The following is a 14,755-nucleotide window of genomic DNA, read 5'->3' as shown; positions in this document are numbered from 1 at the left end:
CTAAAAGTGGCATAGGAAGAGGAGCTCGCTCACGCTGTGGCCTTTCCAGCATGCAGTACTCTGCATGTACTGAAGGGGACACTGCACAATGCTCCCTTGGCATTTGTGCGCTCCAGTCTTTCATTGTAAAGCAGGTGCTAATATTCCCTTTACATATGCTAGGTAAAATTGTAGAATACCAAAGGAGGAAAAAAAAAAAAAAGAGAAACATAGAAATGTTTTTGGATGTGAGTTTTAAGTTACTTAGCCTCTACAACAGGAAGCAATGCTCTTGCTTGGTGCCAGCTCGGGGAGAATCTGGCACAAAGGGGCTGGCTGTGCCCTTCTGGTGCCCACGTGCATTCAGGGGCAGGAACGTTAGTTCCCAGCTACTTGAAAGAGGATTCACTTTTTGGGCCTTCGCAGACCGTGGTCGTTGAAGTGCTGTCAGCCTTCCTGCGTACCCTTGGCCTGTGTCTCCTGCCTCGCTTTGTGGTGTGGGGTGTTTGCATTGCCAGGGCAGCACCCATGAGGGAGATGTGGCTCAGTGTCATTGTTTAACTATTGGGGGTGCAGGGGGGTGCGTGTCATCCTGCTCTCTGACTGCAGTTGTTTGTTTCGGGGGGGGGCGTGTGTTACTGACGCTCGGTGCAGAACCAGCGGCCCGAGGGTTATGAGGTAAGAACACGGCATCGTTATCCGTGTCAAAGGCAGACGTGGAAGCCTAGCATCTCGGAAAGAGATTAAAGCACTGCCCACGGACACGGAGGTTGCCGTGGGAGCCGTGCCATACCGTGCCGTGGCAGCCCCTGGAGCGAATCCCGCCTTCTCCGACCCCGCGGAGCAGACCCGTCGCCCGCCATTACGGTCGGGCCGGGTCTGGCGGCGACAGGGGGCGCTGCGGCGCCGGGCGGCGGCCGTTGGCGGCGGGGGCGGGCGAGGACGCCATTGCGTTGCTATGAGCTGTTTCCCCCTGCGGCGGCGGCAGCGGCGGGCGGCCCGGGCGCCGCTCCTCCTGCCGGCTGGCCGCTGCCTGCCTGTTTGCTGCGCGGGCCGGCCTGTCCGGCTGACTGGTGGCACTAGCGGGGCGGGGAGGATGAGGACGGCGGGACCGGGCGGCAGCAGCACAAGCAGTAACAGCAGCAGCAGCGCAAGCAGCAGTACCAGTAGCCGCTGCCGCCGCGGCGGGGCCGGTCACTGAGCCGAGGAGCACCGCGGCGGAGGCAGGGCATGGCGTTGCCGGGGGAGCGCGGCGCGGAGCCCCAGCCCGGCGCCTCCCGCCCCGCCGATGAGGAGGAGGACGGCGGCGGTGGCGGGGCCGGTGGGCAGCCGGAGGCGCTGTCGCTGGAGGAGATCCTCAGGCTTTACAACCAACCCATCAACGAGGAGCAGGCGTGGGCCGTGTGCTACCAGTGCTGCCACTCGCTGCGGGCCCGCGCCCGCCGCGGCGAGACCCCCGCAGCAAGGCTGGGGGCGGCCGCCCACCTTCGCGTCTGGCGGGACGGCGCCGTCACCTTGGAGCAGGGCGAGCCCCACCGGCCGCCCCTGCCCGCCGCAGGTAAGGCCGGGTGCTCCGCCGCCGCCACCGACCCCCTTCAGCTTCCCGGGTACGGCCCGGCCCGGCCCAACAACGGCGGCAAGCCGTGTGTCGGGTGCGGGCGGCCGCCCTTCTCCCTCTGCCTTTGTCCGCGGGCTGTGGCGGCCGGGAGGAGACGGTCTCCTTCCCGCCGGAGGGAACGCTCGGCTCCTCAGCCGTGCCGGGGGCCGGTGGGGGGGTGTGTGGGGGGGTGTGCCCCCGCACCGTCTCGGTTTAGTGCGTGGAAAGGTAAAAACCGGCGCCTTGAATTTAATCGGCTGCGTGGGGGTACAGGGGAAGTGAATGCGGGTTTACTGTTTTATAATTGCATCGTCTTTTGGTGCGTAATACTGTGTCATCCGCACCTACAGCGCCTGCTTTTGGAGTTCCTTTGGCCATATTGCTCATCCTACGGTGTCTTTCAGAAATAGTTCGGCATCCAAAGACGCCTATTAGAAATAGATCAATTTAGAGGTGTGCTGACATTAAGTAAATAAGAAAGCCGTGTGCACCTAGCAGGGCCTTAGCACCTACCAGCTGTTTCTTTTAAATACCCAGGAAAACCTATTTTGCATTGGAAAGGAAGAGAAGGGCGCATGTCTGTTTCTCAGCATTTCAAAGCTTCTGATTATAAATGTGGAAAGGAATATTTTGTTGTTGTTGTTTCAAGTAAAGCTTGATTTCTGAAAAGAAACTAAAGCCAGGCAGCAGAGGGTCGCGATCAGTTCTCACACAGATGATGGTGTTCCCCAGTATCAACCTAGTCCATGTTCAGCGTCACTGAATTTTCCAGGAAGATGGAGGTTTGGGCATTTTAAAGTTATGTGAAGCAGAAGGCAATGGTAGATTCACAAAGTGGGATTAATTGAGCCCTCAACCTTTAGAACATGGATATTACACCTGATGTTACAATTTAATGAAGCCTTTTAATGGAGTGCCTGTCTGAAAAGTCTTTTGGCAGAGATTTGCAGTAATCCAGTTTGGAGCTCGTCAAAATATAGTCAGTGGAAGAGGGACATAATTTTATTCCACAATTGAAATGAATCTAATAATAACTTCCATTTAAATGTGATCTGATGTGCTTTTAAAATTATTTTAAAAAATAGTTTATTGTAATGTTTAATAAAATGCCAGACCAACACCCAGAAGTTCCAGGAAAATACTTCCCTGACCAAGGCATATGCATGTCACAAGAGCATTGAAGTTCTGTGTTGCATATTGTGTGCTGCTTTTACTTGGAGTGTTTTGAGATGATATCAGACTTCTTTCATTCTCTTTCCTACTGTAGGAAATAAATATACTGATTTTTTATGTATTTCTTTCTTTTGTTGCTTTTTCCTTGCTATTTGTGGGCTTGTTCTATTTCCTCTTACAGTACATCTTTAATGGCCCCAAGGAAGGTGTTGGATATATCTGGATATAAAGTTCAGGCCCCTTTATGCTAAAGCTGCATGCCATATCTGCGTTAGTCTTTTAAAATGTTTTAGTTAACATGTGCTAACCTGTGTATGTTGATACCGCATTTAAATCTTTGGATAGATGAGACTTTTTAATCTTCCAGTGCTGACTATTTTTCTCTTATCTTTTTTTTTTTTTAACCTTACTACTTACTTTTCAAAAATCTCAGAGAGAGAGAGAGTGTGTGTGTGTGTATATATATATGTAAAAACCCACAAACCCCGACCCAGTCTGCGAAGACCTCCCAGGAAAGCATGAGGGAGAGATAACCCAAGGAGAGTACCGCCTCCAGTGCATATAATAGAAACAGGGAGGAGGGGAGATCTCTGCCAGATGTCCATTCCTAGACCATACTCAGTGATCCCAGTTTTGCTTCAGCCGCAGGCTGATAGGAGCCTGGATTTGAAAGGAGGCAGTATTCCTTCTGGGGTCCTCTCCCTGCCCCGGGTCTTCCTCATCTCCCTGACTTTGAATAGATTTCTGCAATATAGGTCGTTGCTCAGTGGTCAAGCTTTCACAAAGGATTTTGTGTGTTTGTGGGAGTAACTGTCATCAACATGAAACAAAGGTGGTCACAGTCAGTTGGCTTTTAATCTTTAATTTGTGGAACTGTAGCAGGTTTTCACTGGAAATTGTTGTATGTGTGATACAGTGAATGTTAGTAATTCACTATACTGAATGTTGAAGAGTTGACAGTAGGCTTGCTTCTCTTTGGTATCTTTTGAACTGTCCCAGTTCTTTTCCTTATTACTCACTACAGTGTCCTTAAGTGATGATTAATGAGCTTTCTGAGCCAATTTCAGCTTGAGCCTCTTGAACGGGTATTTATTCTTAGGCTCACGTATTCTCTTGAGTAGCAATGAGAGCTTAAGAAGAGCCATTGCTGTGGCACTGTGACTTGGGGAGCAGTCCATCATAGTATGGGCCCTGAAGCTGTACGGGCACATTAATTTTACTCTTGAGATACAAATTAAAGTGTTCTTAAAAACAAGTACTGATTATGTAGAAACTGATGGTACTTTTCCAAAGCCGTTTCTTGTGAAGCAATTTTCCAGTTAATGCGCAAGACTTGAAATTTCAGGTAAAAATACCTAGAAATTGAAGAAAATGCCCTTGAGATAGGAAACAAAGATGAGTTTCACTGATACCGAGGCAGAAAATCAACCTTGGAGTCGAATCCCTGTCCTTAACCAAAACCAGAGACTGATTCTCAGATCTCTCCAGTTTTATCTATGTGGTCTATTAATATTTGGTTACCTTGTTTAAAAACAAAACAACCCCCCCCAAAAAACCAAAACAAACACCACCACCCCACCCCCCAAACTAATAAGGTTTTGGTTAAATAGAAGTAAAAAGATTAAGAATGAAAATGTCGCTTAGTTGTTCATTTTCACGTAAGCATTGATATTACCTGAATCTCTGGCAAGAGGAGGATCAGGAAGGATTCCTGCTAATTGTTTTCCTGCCTTTGTATTTCAGACAGCTTAGGTTTAAATGCCCATGTCAGGAGGTTTGTTAGAGCAATAGGGGTTCTGTGGGTTAACACTCCGAGCTGTAAAGCTATTTTGTTCTAGCAATACATTAAAAAAAAAGTATAGCTGTAGGTTGGTGTATAGGTTTGGATAATTCACAGAAACAAATATTGGCTGTTAGTTTCTATTTTTGTAAACAACAGAATCCTGTGTGGGCAAATAAAGGAGTCCCTGAAGAATGGTGTCTTTGGGTAGCGAACATTCGGGCTTTGTTTGGGACTGTGAAGAATGATGTGATCAGTCACGCCTGTCAGCGGGGCTCAAGCGAAGTCAGGAGCAAACGTGGCCGTGTCACAGAGTTTGCTTTACAGACGCTCACGAAGCGATGTTTTCATGGTGTGTTGCAAACCTTATCGTTTTGCCAGAAAGGAAGTGAGTAAGGAATAAATGTGAATATGCAAAAAATGAAGAGCTCACTGTGGTCATCTTAGTTTCAATCATTGTAACTGTCTGATGTCTAAATACGACAGAAATGTGGGTTGCTTAGAAATGCCCATGATGAAATTGAAGATGCGATGTATAATGTATTTTACCTAATGGATGTTTTAGCCCATTTGTTACTTGCAACATGTGGTTTGACTCCTCCAAGCTCTTTTCTTGTGCAACGGTACTTATAAGCATTTTTCTAACCTTGAAGCAATAATGAAGTGATAGATACCGAAGTAGAAAACCTGCCTGAGAGCTGGAAATCAACCTCCTACCCAGTGTGTAGCTGCAGTAGAATGCCACGGGGCACAGGAGGCTGTCTTGTCAGAGTTGCGTTATCACTGCGAGCCAGATTAGGGACTCTTGCTTCTCGGAGTGCCAGCTGTGCCGCCACCTTCCTGCGGGACAGTTTTGGGGATGTGCAGGCTTCGAGAAACTGGGAGTTTTCCACATGTGTTTTGTTAGTGCCAGGTCCCTGACTTAGCAAAGGCAGCTGCTGGTTTGGGGCGTTGCAGTTGAGCTCCTGAAGAGAAACAGCCCTGAGGATCTCAGAAAAGGGCAAGGGCAGGTGGTTAGAAAACCGAACCACGCTGATTTCCAGCCGTTGGCTGTTGAGGGCTGGCATGCACGTGGTTCTCCTCAGCCTTCCCTCTCCCTCCCGAGAGCGTGGCTCTGCAGGTGGTGTCGGTGGCCCTTCTTTTGCCTTGTCCTCCAGCCCTAGAGGAGAAAGCACTGAGGAAAATTACTGCTGGTTTTATCAGAAGCAAGTCCTATGCAGATTTTTCTCTTGGAAATTTGCCAGGCGTTCAGCAGGAGGGCATAATGCATGGAGTATTCTGGCTTTGAATCAAAGAGATCACAGAAAAGTTGACTGCGTGGTGGCTTTCACGGGACTTGGAGGGCTCAGGGTGAGACATGCTGGAGAGGAATAGCTTACGTTGTCTTGGCAGTTTTAATGACTCTCATGTCCTTCTTATGCCCTTGTGTGCCCAGGTATTGGAAGGCAGCATGGAGAAATACAGGACGAATAAATGCAAATTTAGCTTGTGTGCATCAAGACATTCTCGTCTGTCAGTCTCTTGTGGAGCACTGAGGAAAAATATGCAGGATTTTTAGAGGAAAATGAATGCACTGGCATTTTACGTCTGATTTTGTTGACTCTTTTGAAAGATAATGGATGGGAGTAGTCTTGCTTGCTGTTTAAATTTCAAAACAAGTGTTGCTATGAATACTGCTAAAATAAATATTACCTCTAGAATTGACTTAATTATGCTCTGAATTCAGATTTTGTTCAAGGATATTCGGAAACATCTGTATTTAAAAATAGTAAGGTTTGATGTATTGACCCTCACCTTTTCCTGCAAGACTTTTGAGAGAGAGAGAGATATATATATACACACACGTTAATATTGGAAGTCCAGGTAGGAAGAAAACAGCACTAGACGGCAGAGAGGAGCCTCAATGAGTTGATACTTTATCTTTGCTCACTTGCTCTGCTGATCTGTGGGAGAAAGAAAGCTTAGGCCTTTTTTATGCTAGGCTTTGTGCCATCAGTGTGGTTCCCAGTACGTAAGGGTGAACTGGAAGGCTTCCAGTCATGGCTTGTGCTGATGCATCCCGTGCACTGGGAGTTAGGTGGTCTGTCTGTGAATGTAGGCAGATGGCTAGGGACCCTACGTAGGCAGCTCTGGTGGGGGAGGACAAAATAAGTAAAGAAAAGATCCCAACACAACAAAATAATATCTTGGACTTGGGAGGAAAAAAAAAAAGCTTATGCCAAATGCCTGCACAAAAGAAATGGAAGGAAGTTGCCAACGGTGATAGGTGACCTCGGTTACCTTTATTTGTATGCAGAAATGTTGAAGATGGTAAGTAGGCAGTGAAGGAATAAAGACTAATTTAGTGTTGTCCGAAATCTGTATTTGTTCCTAAGGAAAGCTTCAGAGCACAGAACTTTGAGGAATTGTGGGCACTTGATATGCATAATGACTTCAATTACAAATCTGGTATCTTTTACTTGAATGGAGGTTTTCTTGACTAGTTCAGTAAAAAATGTTGCTGTAGAAAGGAAAGTAGAATTGTGGTTGTCATTATTAACAGTGATTGGAGTGGAGTGGAAAATGAGACATCTGCCATGACGTTGCAGAGAGTTAATATGTCTTTAAGAGGTATCACTGGGGAAAGAACAAAGATTCTTTAAAAAAAAGAAAAAGTAATGGATAATGGAGTCCAGCTTTGGGGACTGGCTGGAGGTGACAGTGTGCCCCACAGTACCCAGCAAGAGGTGATGTGTAGGACTGGGGTAGCATGAGAAGGGCTTTGAAAATGAAGATGGTAGCTGTGTGTGATGTGACACAGCGAGAAGGAGAGCGTGCCTTGAACAGGACGATTGAGAGAGCAAGATGTGATCAGAGCGACAGGCAGTGAAAATGACCCGCACGGCAGCAGCGCTGTGAATGAGTCTGACCTGAGTGTGACTGCGTTTGCCAAGTGTGGAGTAGGTGTGTTGCAGGTGACAGGAAGATTAAAGGTACATAATATCCTGGATCCACGTTGGCAAAGAACCTATCTTTATAAAAGTGGGGAAGCTTTTTCATAATGTCTGTTAAAAGAAAACTGGAGAGTGTTCACTCTCTGTTTCTGAATTATTTTACCACGTTACAGCATTGGATCCGGTAAGGAGACAAACCGAATATTGTTCTATTCATGATAAAACATTAAGCTAGCTTGCATGACAGACACAACTATGAGTGCGTTATTGAATTTCATTACTGTGCACTTTGAGAGGAACAAAAGGAGATGAGTCAGTTTGTACAGTGTAAATACAAGGCTGCAGAGACATAGCTGAGGTAGAGAATTAAGAGAACTACTTTTTCATCTATTTGAGAGAGTTTATTAACAGCTGGAAAAAGTTCTTAAGAGATCCAATAGTGCTGTGTTATCAATTTAGAAAAGCTGTAACCTGCTTGAAACTCTGGATCCATCAAATGTGATGGCAGAAACTACTGGTGACTGCAGTGGAGTCAGAATTCTGCCACAAGCACACATACTTTTTGAATGAGCAAGTAAGTGGATAGCTCCAGGAAAAAATTAGAATATGATTTGAGTAACAGAACTTTTAAAAAATTAAAAAAAAAAAAAGAGACTTGTGAACTCTGCATATTCACACTTTTTGGAAAGGGTTGATATCTGGACAGGCCAGAGGAAAGTCAGTGTAGTATCTGTGCTTAAGCATCTGCAGAAGAGCCTGGCAGCTACAAATAGAGCTCAGCAGCACTTGGAGATGTATATCTACCACAATATTTGTCTTAGAATAAAAAAAATGGATGTGATTCCTTGGTAAACTTACAGGTTTGCTAAAGAGGGTGAGCAGTGGAACACAGAAAGAATTGCGTGGTGACCACAGCCGTTTTCCTTGTACAGAGTAGAAATGGGACAAGACAAAGAGTGACCATTTAATTATATCTTAGGAGGTAGGACTAAAGTTGTATGGATTTGTTAATTTGGAATTAAAGAATATTATTTTAAAATATTTTTTATTACAAAATTTAACTGGGTAATAACACCAAAGACCTCTTAGTCATTACCTTTGCTTTGTGCAACGTACAGAGGGGATTGCTTATGACTGTAGAAAGTGAGGATTAACTTCAGTGAATCTGGGTGGAATGGAGAAAGATGAAGGCATGAAAAAAGATTGGCACAGGCTGCCTTCAGTCTGGTAACGTCTCTAAGAATTTTCCTTGTATTTTCTTACAAATTTCTTTCTCTTCCTTTTTCCTCTCCCGTGAGAAAAAGGAGGCATATAATTTCTAAATCATTGGCTACAGGCTGATAAAGAAATCATGAGTCAGATCCAAAAAGCCAAAAGCTGTAAAAACTCATCCGTTTCTTCTTGCCTTCGAATTACAGAGTTTAAAGGAGGGATATGTTGATCCTCAAAGCCGAAGTGTTTTACTTAAAGACATGGGTCTCCATGCTCACTGCTCTGAGGGGTCTCTGATTGCCTCTCCTAATCCAGTCTCCTGCCTTCCACTTCCCTGAGTTCTCACTCTCCTCTTCTTTGTATATTCATCTCTCTTCCTTACGTTGCTTGGTTGCCTTTGCTTTCTTCGTTCTTTCCCTTTCCTTTTATTGGTACTAATCTTGACTCTTGTATTGACTATCTGGTCAGATTTGGTAACTAACACTCCAGTTTCTGCAATCAGATGATGAAATGAGTCTGAACTTTTTTCCTTTTTCTTTTCTTTCTTTTTTTTTTTTTTTTTTTTGAAGGAGTTCCTCATTCTCTTAAGGGCAGGGAAAAGCCTACTGTTGTAGCTACAGTGCCTCTCGAAGACGTAAAAGCTAGAAAGCAAATACAGATTCAACTTATTAATTTCGGGGCCTGACTAGACTGCTGAATTTGTGGATCTTGAGTTAGTGACTCCCACATTCTCCCTTGCTCCCTTTTCTTGGATTAGCCCCTGTGTTCCTTCTTCAGCCACTTTTTCCACTGTCATTCAGTACTTATGGGCAGTGGCTGTCTTTCCTGAAGGCAACTTGACTTCTGCTGTCGTGGAAATAGCTGCTTGATTTCACCCAAAACATGCAGAAATGGGCTGTGGCATTTAATTAGAATATTCATCTTTAACACAGAATGAGTTTCAGGTTTGTTGCCCATGCGTACATCAGCTACACTGTTGCCTGAAAATCAGTGCTACTAATTTCAATTCTGCAAGAAGCTGTCTTGAAGCAAATGGGTTTGGATCTATGCAGAGGAATCTGAGGCATTAGAGGAAGGCTAGGAAGGTGCTCTGAGGCTCTAAGCTGCAGAGCTCTTAGAGCAATGGTTATAGCTGAAATAGCAGCCATGTGATTGTGGTGTCACATCACTAACGTCAACTCTGTAGCTTAATTTTTCTTTGGGTGGTGGAGTGCATTTGGCTTTGTGTGTCCTGCATGCTTTCTCATGAATATCCTGTGTCAATCCATTTTAACATACTGAATTGTCTATTTTGCCTTTAAAATTCAATCTTAAATTTGTGCTGCTTGCTATTGGCAGCAGCGCATGATATGCTTGCTATTTGTTATTAAATCTATGAAGACCCTTTCTAACTGTGAGCTGTTAATCCTTGGAAGGCCAGGAAATTGTTCGTCAGTGAAGCATGGGCTACAGATAAATTCAGTATAGTCTTTTTAACAGCATCCTGGCAGATTTTGTGAAAAGATTTATTTTTCCTGGTCTAAGTAGCAGCCTGAAGCTCCTTCCTTGAGGGATGAGTCAGTATGCTCTAATGCTTGATGAAAGTTTGGCATGACTCCTGTTGAGAGTTTGAAATAAGAATAATTTTCAAATAGAAATTTTGAGAAAAAATGAATGTGAAGGTTTGGATTTCTTTTTTCTTGGTGGCAAATATGTCTCTGAAGACTGTTTTCAGAGATATAGGAAAAATCCAATTTAAGTCTCTTCCCCCTTGCAAAAACTGTCCATTGTTTTGCATTTCAGTAATGTGTGGGTGAAAAATCATGTAATCTTCCAAACTGTAGCTTGTTTATAAATTGAAGTTAATTTGGCAGTTAAAGTTATGCTGTTTACTAGTAATGAATGCATTAGTCACTATTTGAAAGCTGTCATGGAAAAATACTCTTGAATTTTTTTTGGCAGTGAAAGTGGTGAGAATGCTACATAGATTAGTATCTAGTTGAATGGTTGTGAAGTCTGGATCTATGTTAAGTAGCAGCAGCTTAAATAATTTTGTAAGTCTTCACCTGTTTACCAGATAAGCACTTAATACTGCTTGCAGACAGAGACTATTCTATGACTTCTTATAGGGATTTTTTTTTTCTCCCAGTGAAAATTAAGAGAGTGTGACCCTTAGGCTACACTTAAGAGGTTCTGAGTTTTCAGTCTGTCAGTTGAAGAGAGAAGAAATTTCTACTCCCAGCCAGGCTAAGTAAAGCCAGTACAAGTAAATTGGCTTGCACGGGCCATACAAAAGCAAATTCATTTCAGTCTTGATAGACACAAGTAAGTACATGTTTCTTGGGTCAATACTGTTGTTAATGCTGGTCTCTTCAGAAATGTAGGGAATTCCCAAAGGAAGGGATCCTGAAATCACTGCAAACAGCTCAGGGAAATCTGCTAAGTGTATAGCTGGACTGAAAGCACAGAGGCATATGGAATGATATGGTTAATAATTACCATAACGCAGTATATATTAAAATGTTGTAAGTCAATTAGTAGTTTGCACCTGCCTAGAATACTGTCTGCAGTGCATTTGAGCTGGTGTGAGACTTAAACTGCTTGTTATTCCCCCTTCCTTCCCCAGCACACGGAATCATGGCAATACTATTGTTTTTTAAAATGCTGGTATAAATGGGAATAAATGATCCAGTTTAAGATGTTCCCTATATTTTTATAATAAACAATGAGTTATGATTTGCTCTGAAAGAAGTAGTAAATTTTGATAGTACTATATATAAAATAAGGAAAGCTTTCTGAGTTTGAGTGCTTTTCCTTGAAGAACAGCTTCCATGGAAGTTTATCAGAGAAGATCTATCAAAGGGGCTGTGAGATAAGTTTCTTGCTATTCGTGTCAGAAATCCAAGTTTTGCCTTACTTGTTTTAGTCTGGGCTGATTTATTTGTTTTGTGTTTGAAGACTTGGTTAGGAGTTCTATTAAAAGGATCTTCATAGGACCTCAGCATTGCTATGAGGTGTAGCAATGAGTACTTTGTGTCTGCGCTACTGAGAGCATGTAGTAGACAGTTTTACTCCTGTTTTGTTAGACCATAGGAGATGCAAGTCAAGCTATTTTAAATTACCAGTGATTGCAAACATTGGTGGCCTTCTGTATGCCATTGCATCGTTATAGGTTTTAAATTACTACTTTTTTCTGAAGTAGTAATTTTTTTTAAAAAAAGTATCTTTTCCCAAAAAAGGCAGTGCACTTCTTTTTTCCTCATCTTGACTACATTTCTGTGAATTAGTCTTGTGTCATGGAGATACAGTGTTTTGGTCATTTGTCACTTGAGTTTCACAGAAGTAGCCCCTAAAATTAATAGATCTGCTAATAATTGTAGGAGTATTTAAAAAAAGTTCTCAGTAAATTTGTCCCATTTATAACTTACAACAATCACATGGATTTTACCATTTTAAACACAAAAAAATCTGTTATATGAATCTTGAAGTGAATCAACCAGAATCACCAGTCCTTTTAAAAAGATGATATGTAGTGCAAAAGTTGCCTTTTTAAGTCACTCTTCTGCTCTTCATTTTGAGGTCAGACTTCAGTGCTAAGCATTCAGCTTGCATTGGCAACAGTTCAAAATGAAGGTAAACAACTTTCACTCTGTTAGGTGGATGTTCCCTATTCATTCAAGATGTGTTTAACCTTTAGTTTCAATGGGAAAGTGACCAGTTCAATGTGAAAAATGAATCTCTTTCTACGCTGGTTACTCTTCTCCAGTGCCGACAGTTTTGCATGTCGTTCAGATCTAATGTATGAAGCCGGCATGATGGCTCCTCTGTGCAAACACTGTGCTAACCGGTTGGTTGAACTTCCTTGGGCTTGCCAGGCAATCTGATAAAACAGTCCTTCTAGTTATGGCTACAAATTGTAGGCTTTTACTAACTATTGCAGTAAATCCTTAAATCCTTTGGCCACGCTGGGCAGTGTTCAGCAACCATTACCTGTAACATACGCTCTCGGTGTATGCGCAGTCAAGGGAACGCGCGCTGTTCTAGTTTTTGAGCATATGCGGACTCAAAATCATGTCATGCATTTCCTAGGGTGCGTGCCATCAGGCCCAAAATCGCACATTTTAGACCAGCATTGCAGGTGCAATGCAGCCAGAAAGCAAAGAGAAAGAGTAAAATTCGTTGTCTGTGTGTTTTGAAATTAGTTTTGGGTAGCTCCCCTTTGAAACAGATGTATTTCTGTGGAATACTTGACTTTCTCGAATATCGTTTTTCCAACAGAAAATCATCCTGTCAGAATTACTTCACCCTACTTCGATATGAATTATTAATATGAAATTATAATTTTGCTGCTTTTAGTGACGTGGTGCCTTCCTAATATGTTGTGAAATTTCAGTCTTATTTTTTGTTAAGCTGTCAAGCCACTTACTTTTATACCAAAGTGTTTTGTCTTTGAGAAAATTAGATTTCAATTTGATGAAACAATTCAGAAACTTAATTTTTCTGTATTATATAAATTCCAAAGTGATGTTTCTGAACTTGGAGGAAATGCAAAAATTGATCAGAGGGACGTACAAAAATATTACAGTAATGTTTCAACTTTAATTTGCTTCAATGTTGTGTTGTTGTTGAACTCTTTGATATCCCAGAAGTATCAGATGAAACAGTGGCTTTTCCCTGGTTCATGAATTAATGTTGTTTTTTTCTCTTGAAATAATTTTTTGCTGCTGCTTAATTTAAGCCAATATGTTTTCATGTTCCCTCCAAGGCCAAGCATCAGTCATACAATTTAAATAATGAAGCCAGTCATTAAAGACACATCTTTTTAAAAGGGAGTATTGTGAAGGATCCAAATAAAGAAGGCAAGGCCGCCGCCTTCTTGTTAATTCTATGATGCATATATAATAGAAACATTATTGAAATGTGTGATTAAAGCAAGGCAAAGAATATTTGGCGATTACTTAAAAAAAAAGTTATTCAAGTTTTTAGGTTTTTATTTGTCTGTTGTCTTTTACTTAATCTGAAAACTTTTTTATTTCAATTACAGATAAATCGGGCCATTTACACTGCACAGAAATGGAGGTAAGAGAAGTATTTTGTGTTCTCTGCTAGTGCTCAGTTCTTTTTCATTAACTTACAGTGTAAATGTGGTACATTTATAGTGTGGAGTTATCATTGCAAAGTTCTACCGTGAAATGTGTATTTATGACTTTCATTATCAGCTGCAGAAATGTGTCTTAACATGGGATATTTAGTCTCACATTCAGAAACAGAGGAAAGAAAGGCCATGTGGTTTTCCAAAAACAAGGTTAGAGATATGTTATGCAGCCAATGTAATCTCATTTGATATTAATTTATTTTAGATAATTTCTGTTGGATAAATTCTCTAAATCCTTTAGAAAGGACTAGAAGGTCATGGACTAAATACTTAGTATTTGTAGAATAGCTTGGTGATTTTTGACAACCCATGAATTTGTATGGAAGCAGAGAAGACAAGTGATGCTAGGGTTGCTTGTCTAAAGACATCCTGATTTCAGATGCTTTTATTATTTCCTTTAATTTATCACTTGGCAATATTTTGGGCCCAAGAAATATTGTTGTATGTCATGCTGGGGGAGCAACAGAAACACAAATCCAGTTAAATCCGCTTGATTTAGATCTTGACCATTATTTCACTCCATATCTTTGATACTAAGCTGTGACTAGTGTTGTAAGAATGTTCAAACTATCATTTTGACAGATTCATAGATTTAATCCAAGACTGAAAGGAAAACTAAGTAGAACATCTTGTTGAACAAGATGTGGACTCATAGTATAATTTTTATTATCATACAGAGCAAATAATATAGTCTACTCCTTAAATAAACTTTTCCAGCAATAAGTATAATTTCTGTGTCCTTTGCAGGGCAGTCTTTTCTCACTGCCTTTGAACTTTCTTTGAAATGTAAAACTGAGTTTTTACTTCAACTGTTCTATCAATACCTCAGGCTGAGCCTGGAGATGGGGCAACTGCATGCATCTTAATTGGCGGGTTTCTGTTTTCTTATCAATAATATATATGAGGGTGACAAACTGCTGTTACTGACTGGTTTATACATATAAACT

The 14,755-nt window shown here is 42.2% G+C and overlaps 1 protein-coding gene across 4 annotated transcripts in view; it reads left to right on the top strand.

Annotated features, from left to right (window-relative positions):
• The first annotated feature begins 985 nt into the window (after positions 1-985).
• The window catches only part of SPIRE1 (spire type actin nucleation factor 1), a 134,120-nt gene continuing 120,350 nt past the window's right edge, over positions 986-14,755 (top strand). For all 4 annotated transcript variants that reach the window (XM_054814143.1, XM_054814141.1, XM_054814142.1 and 1 more), the window contains exons 1-2: positions 986-1,537; positions 13,698-13,732. In XM_054814143.1, the coding sequence (XP_054670118.1) occupies positions 1,210-1,537; positions 13,698-13,732 (363 nt within the window). In that variant the 5' untranslated portion in view covers positions 986-1,209. The remainder of the gene's footprint in view (positions 1,538-13,697; positions 13,733-14,755) is intronic.

This window comes from Grus americana, chromosome 2 (assembly GCF_028858705.1).
Source record: "Grus americana isolate bGruAme1 chromosome 2, bGruAme1.mat, whole genome shotgun sequence".
Classification (NCBI taxonomy): Eukaryota; Metazoa; Chordata; class Aves; order Gruiformes; family Gruidae; genus Grus; species Grus americana.
Note: the sequence above shows the minus strand (reverse complement) of the source record. Positions and strands in the feature narration are given on the sequence as shown.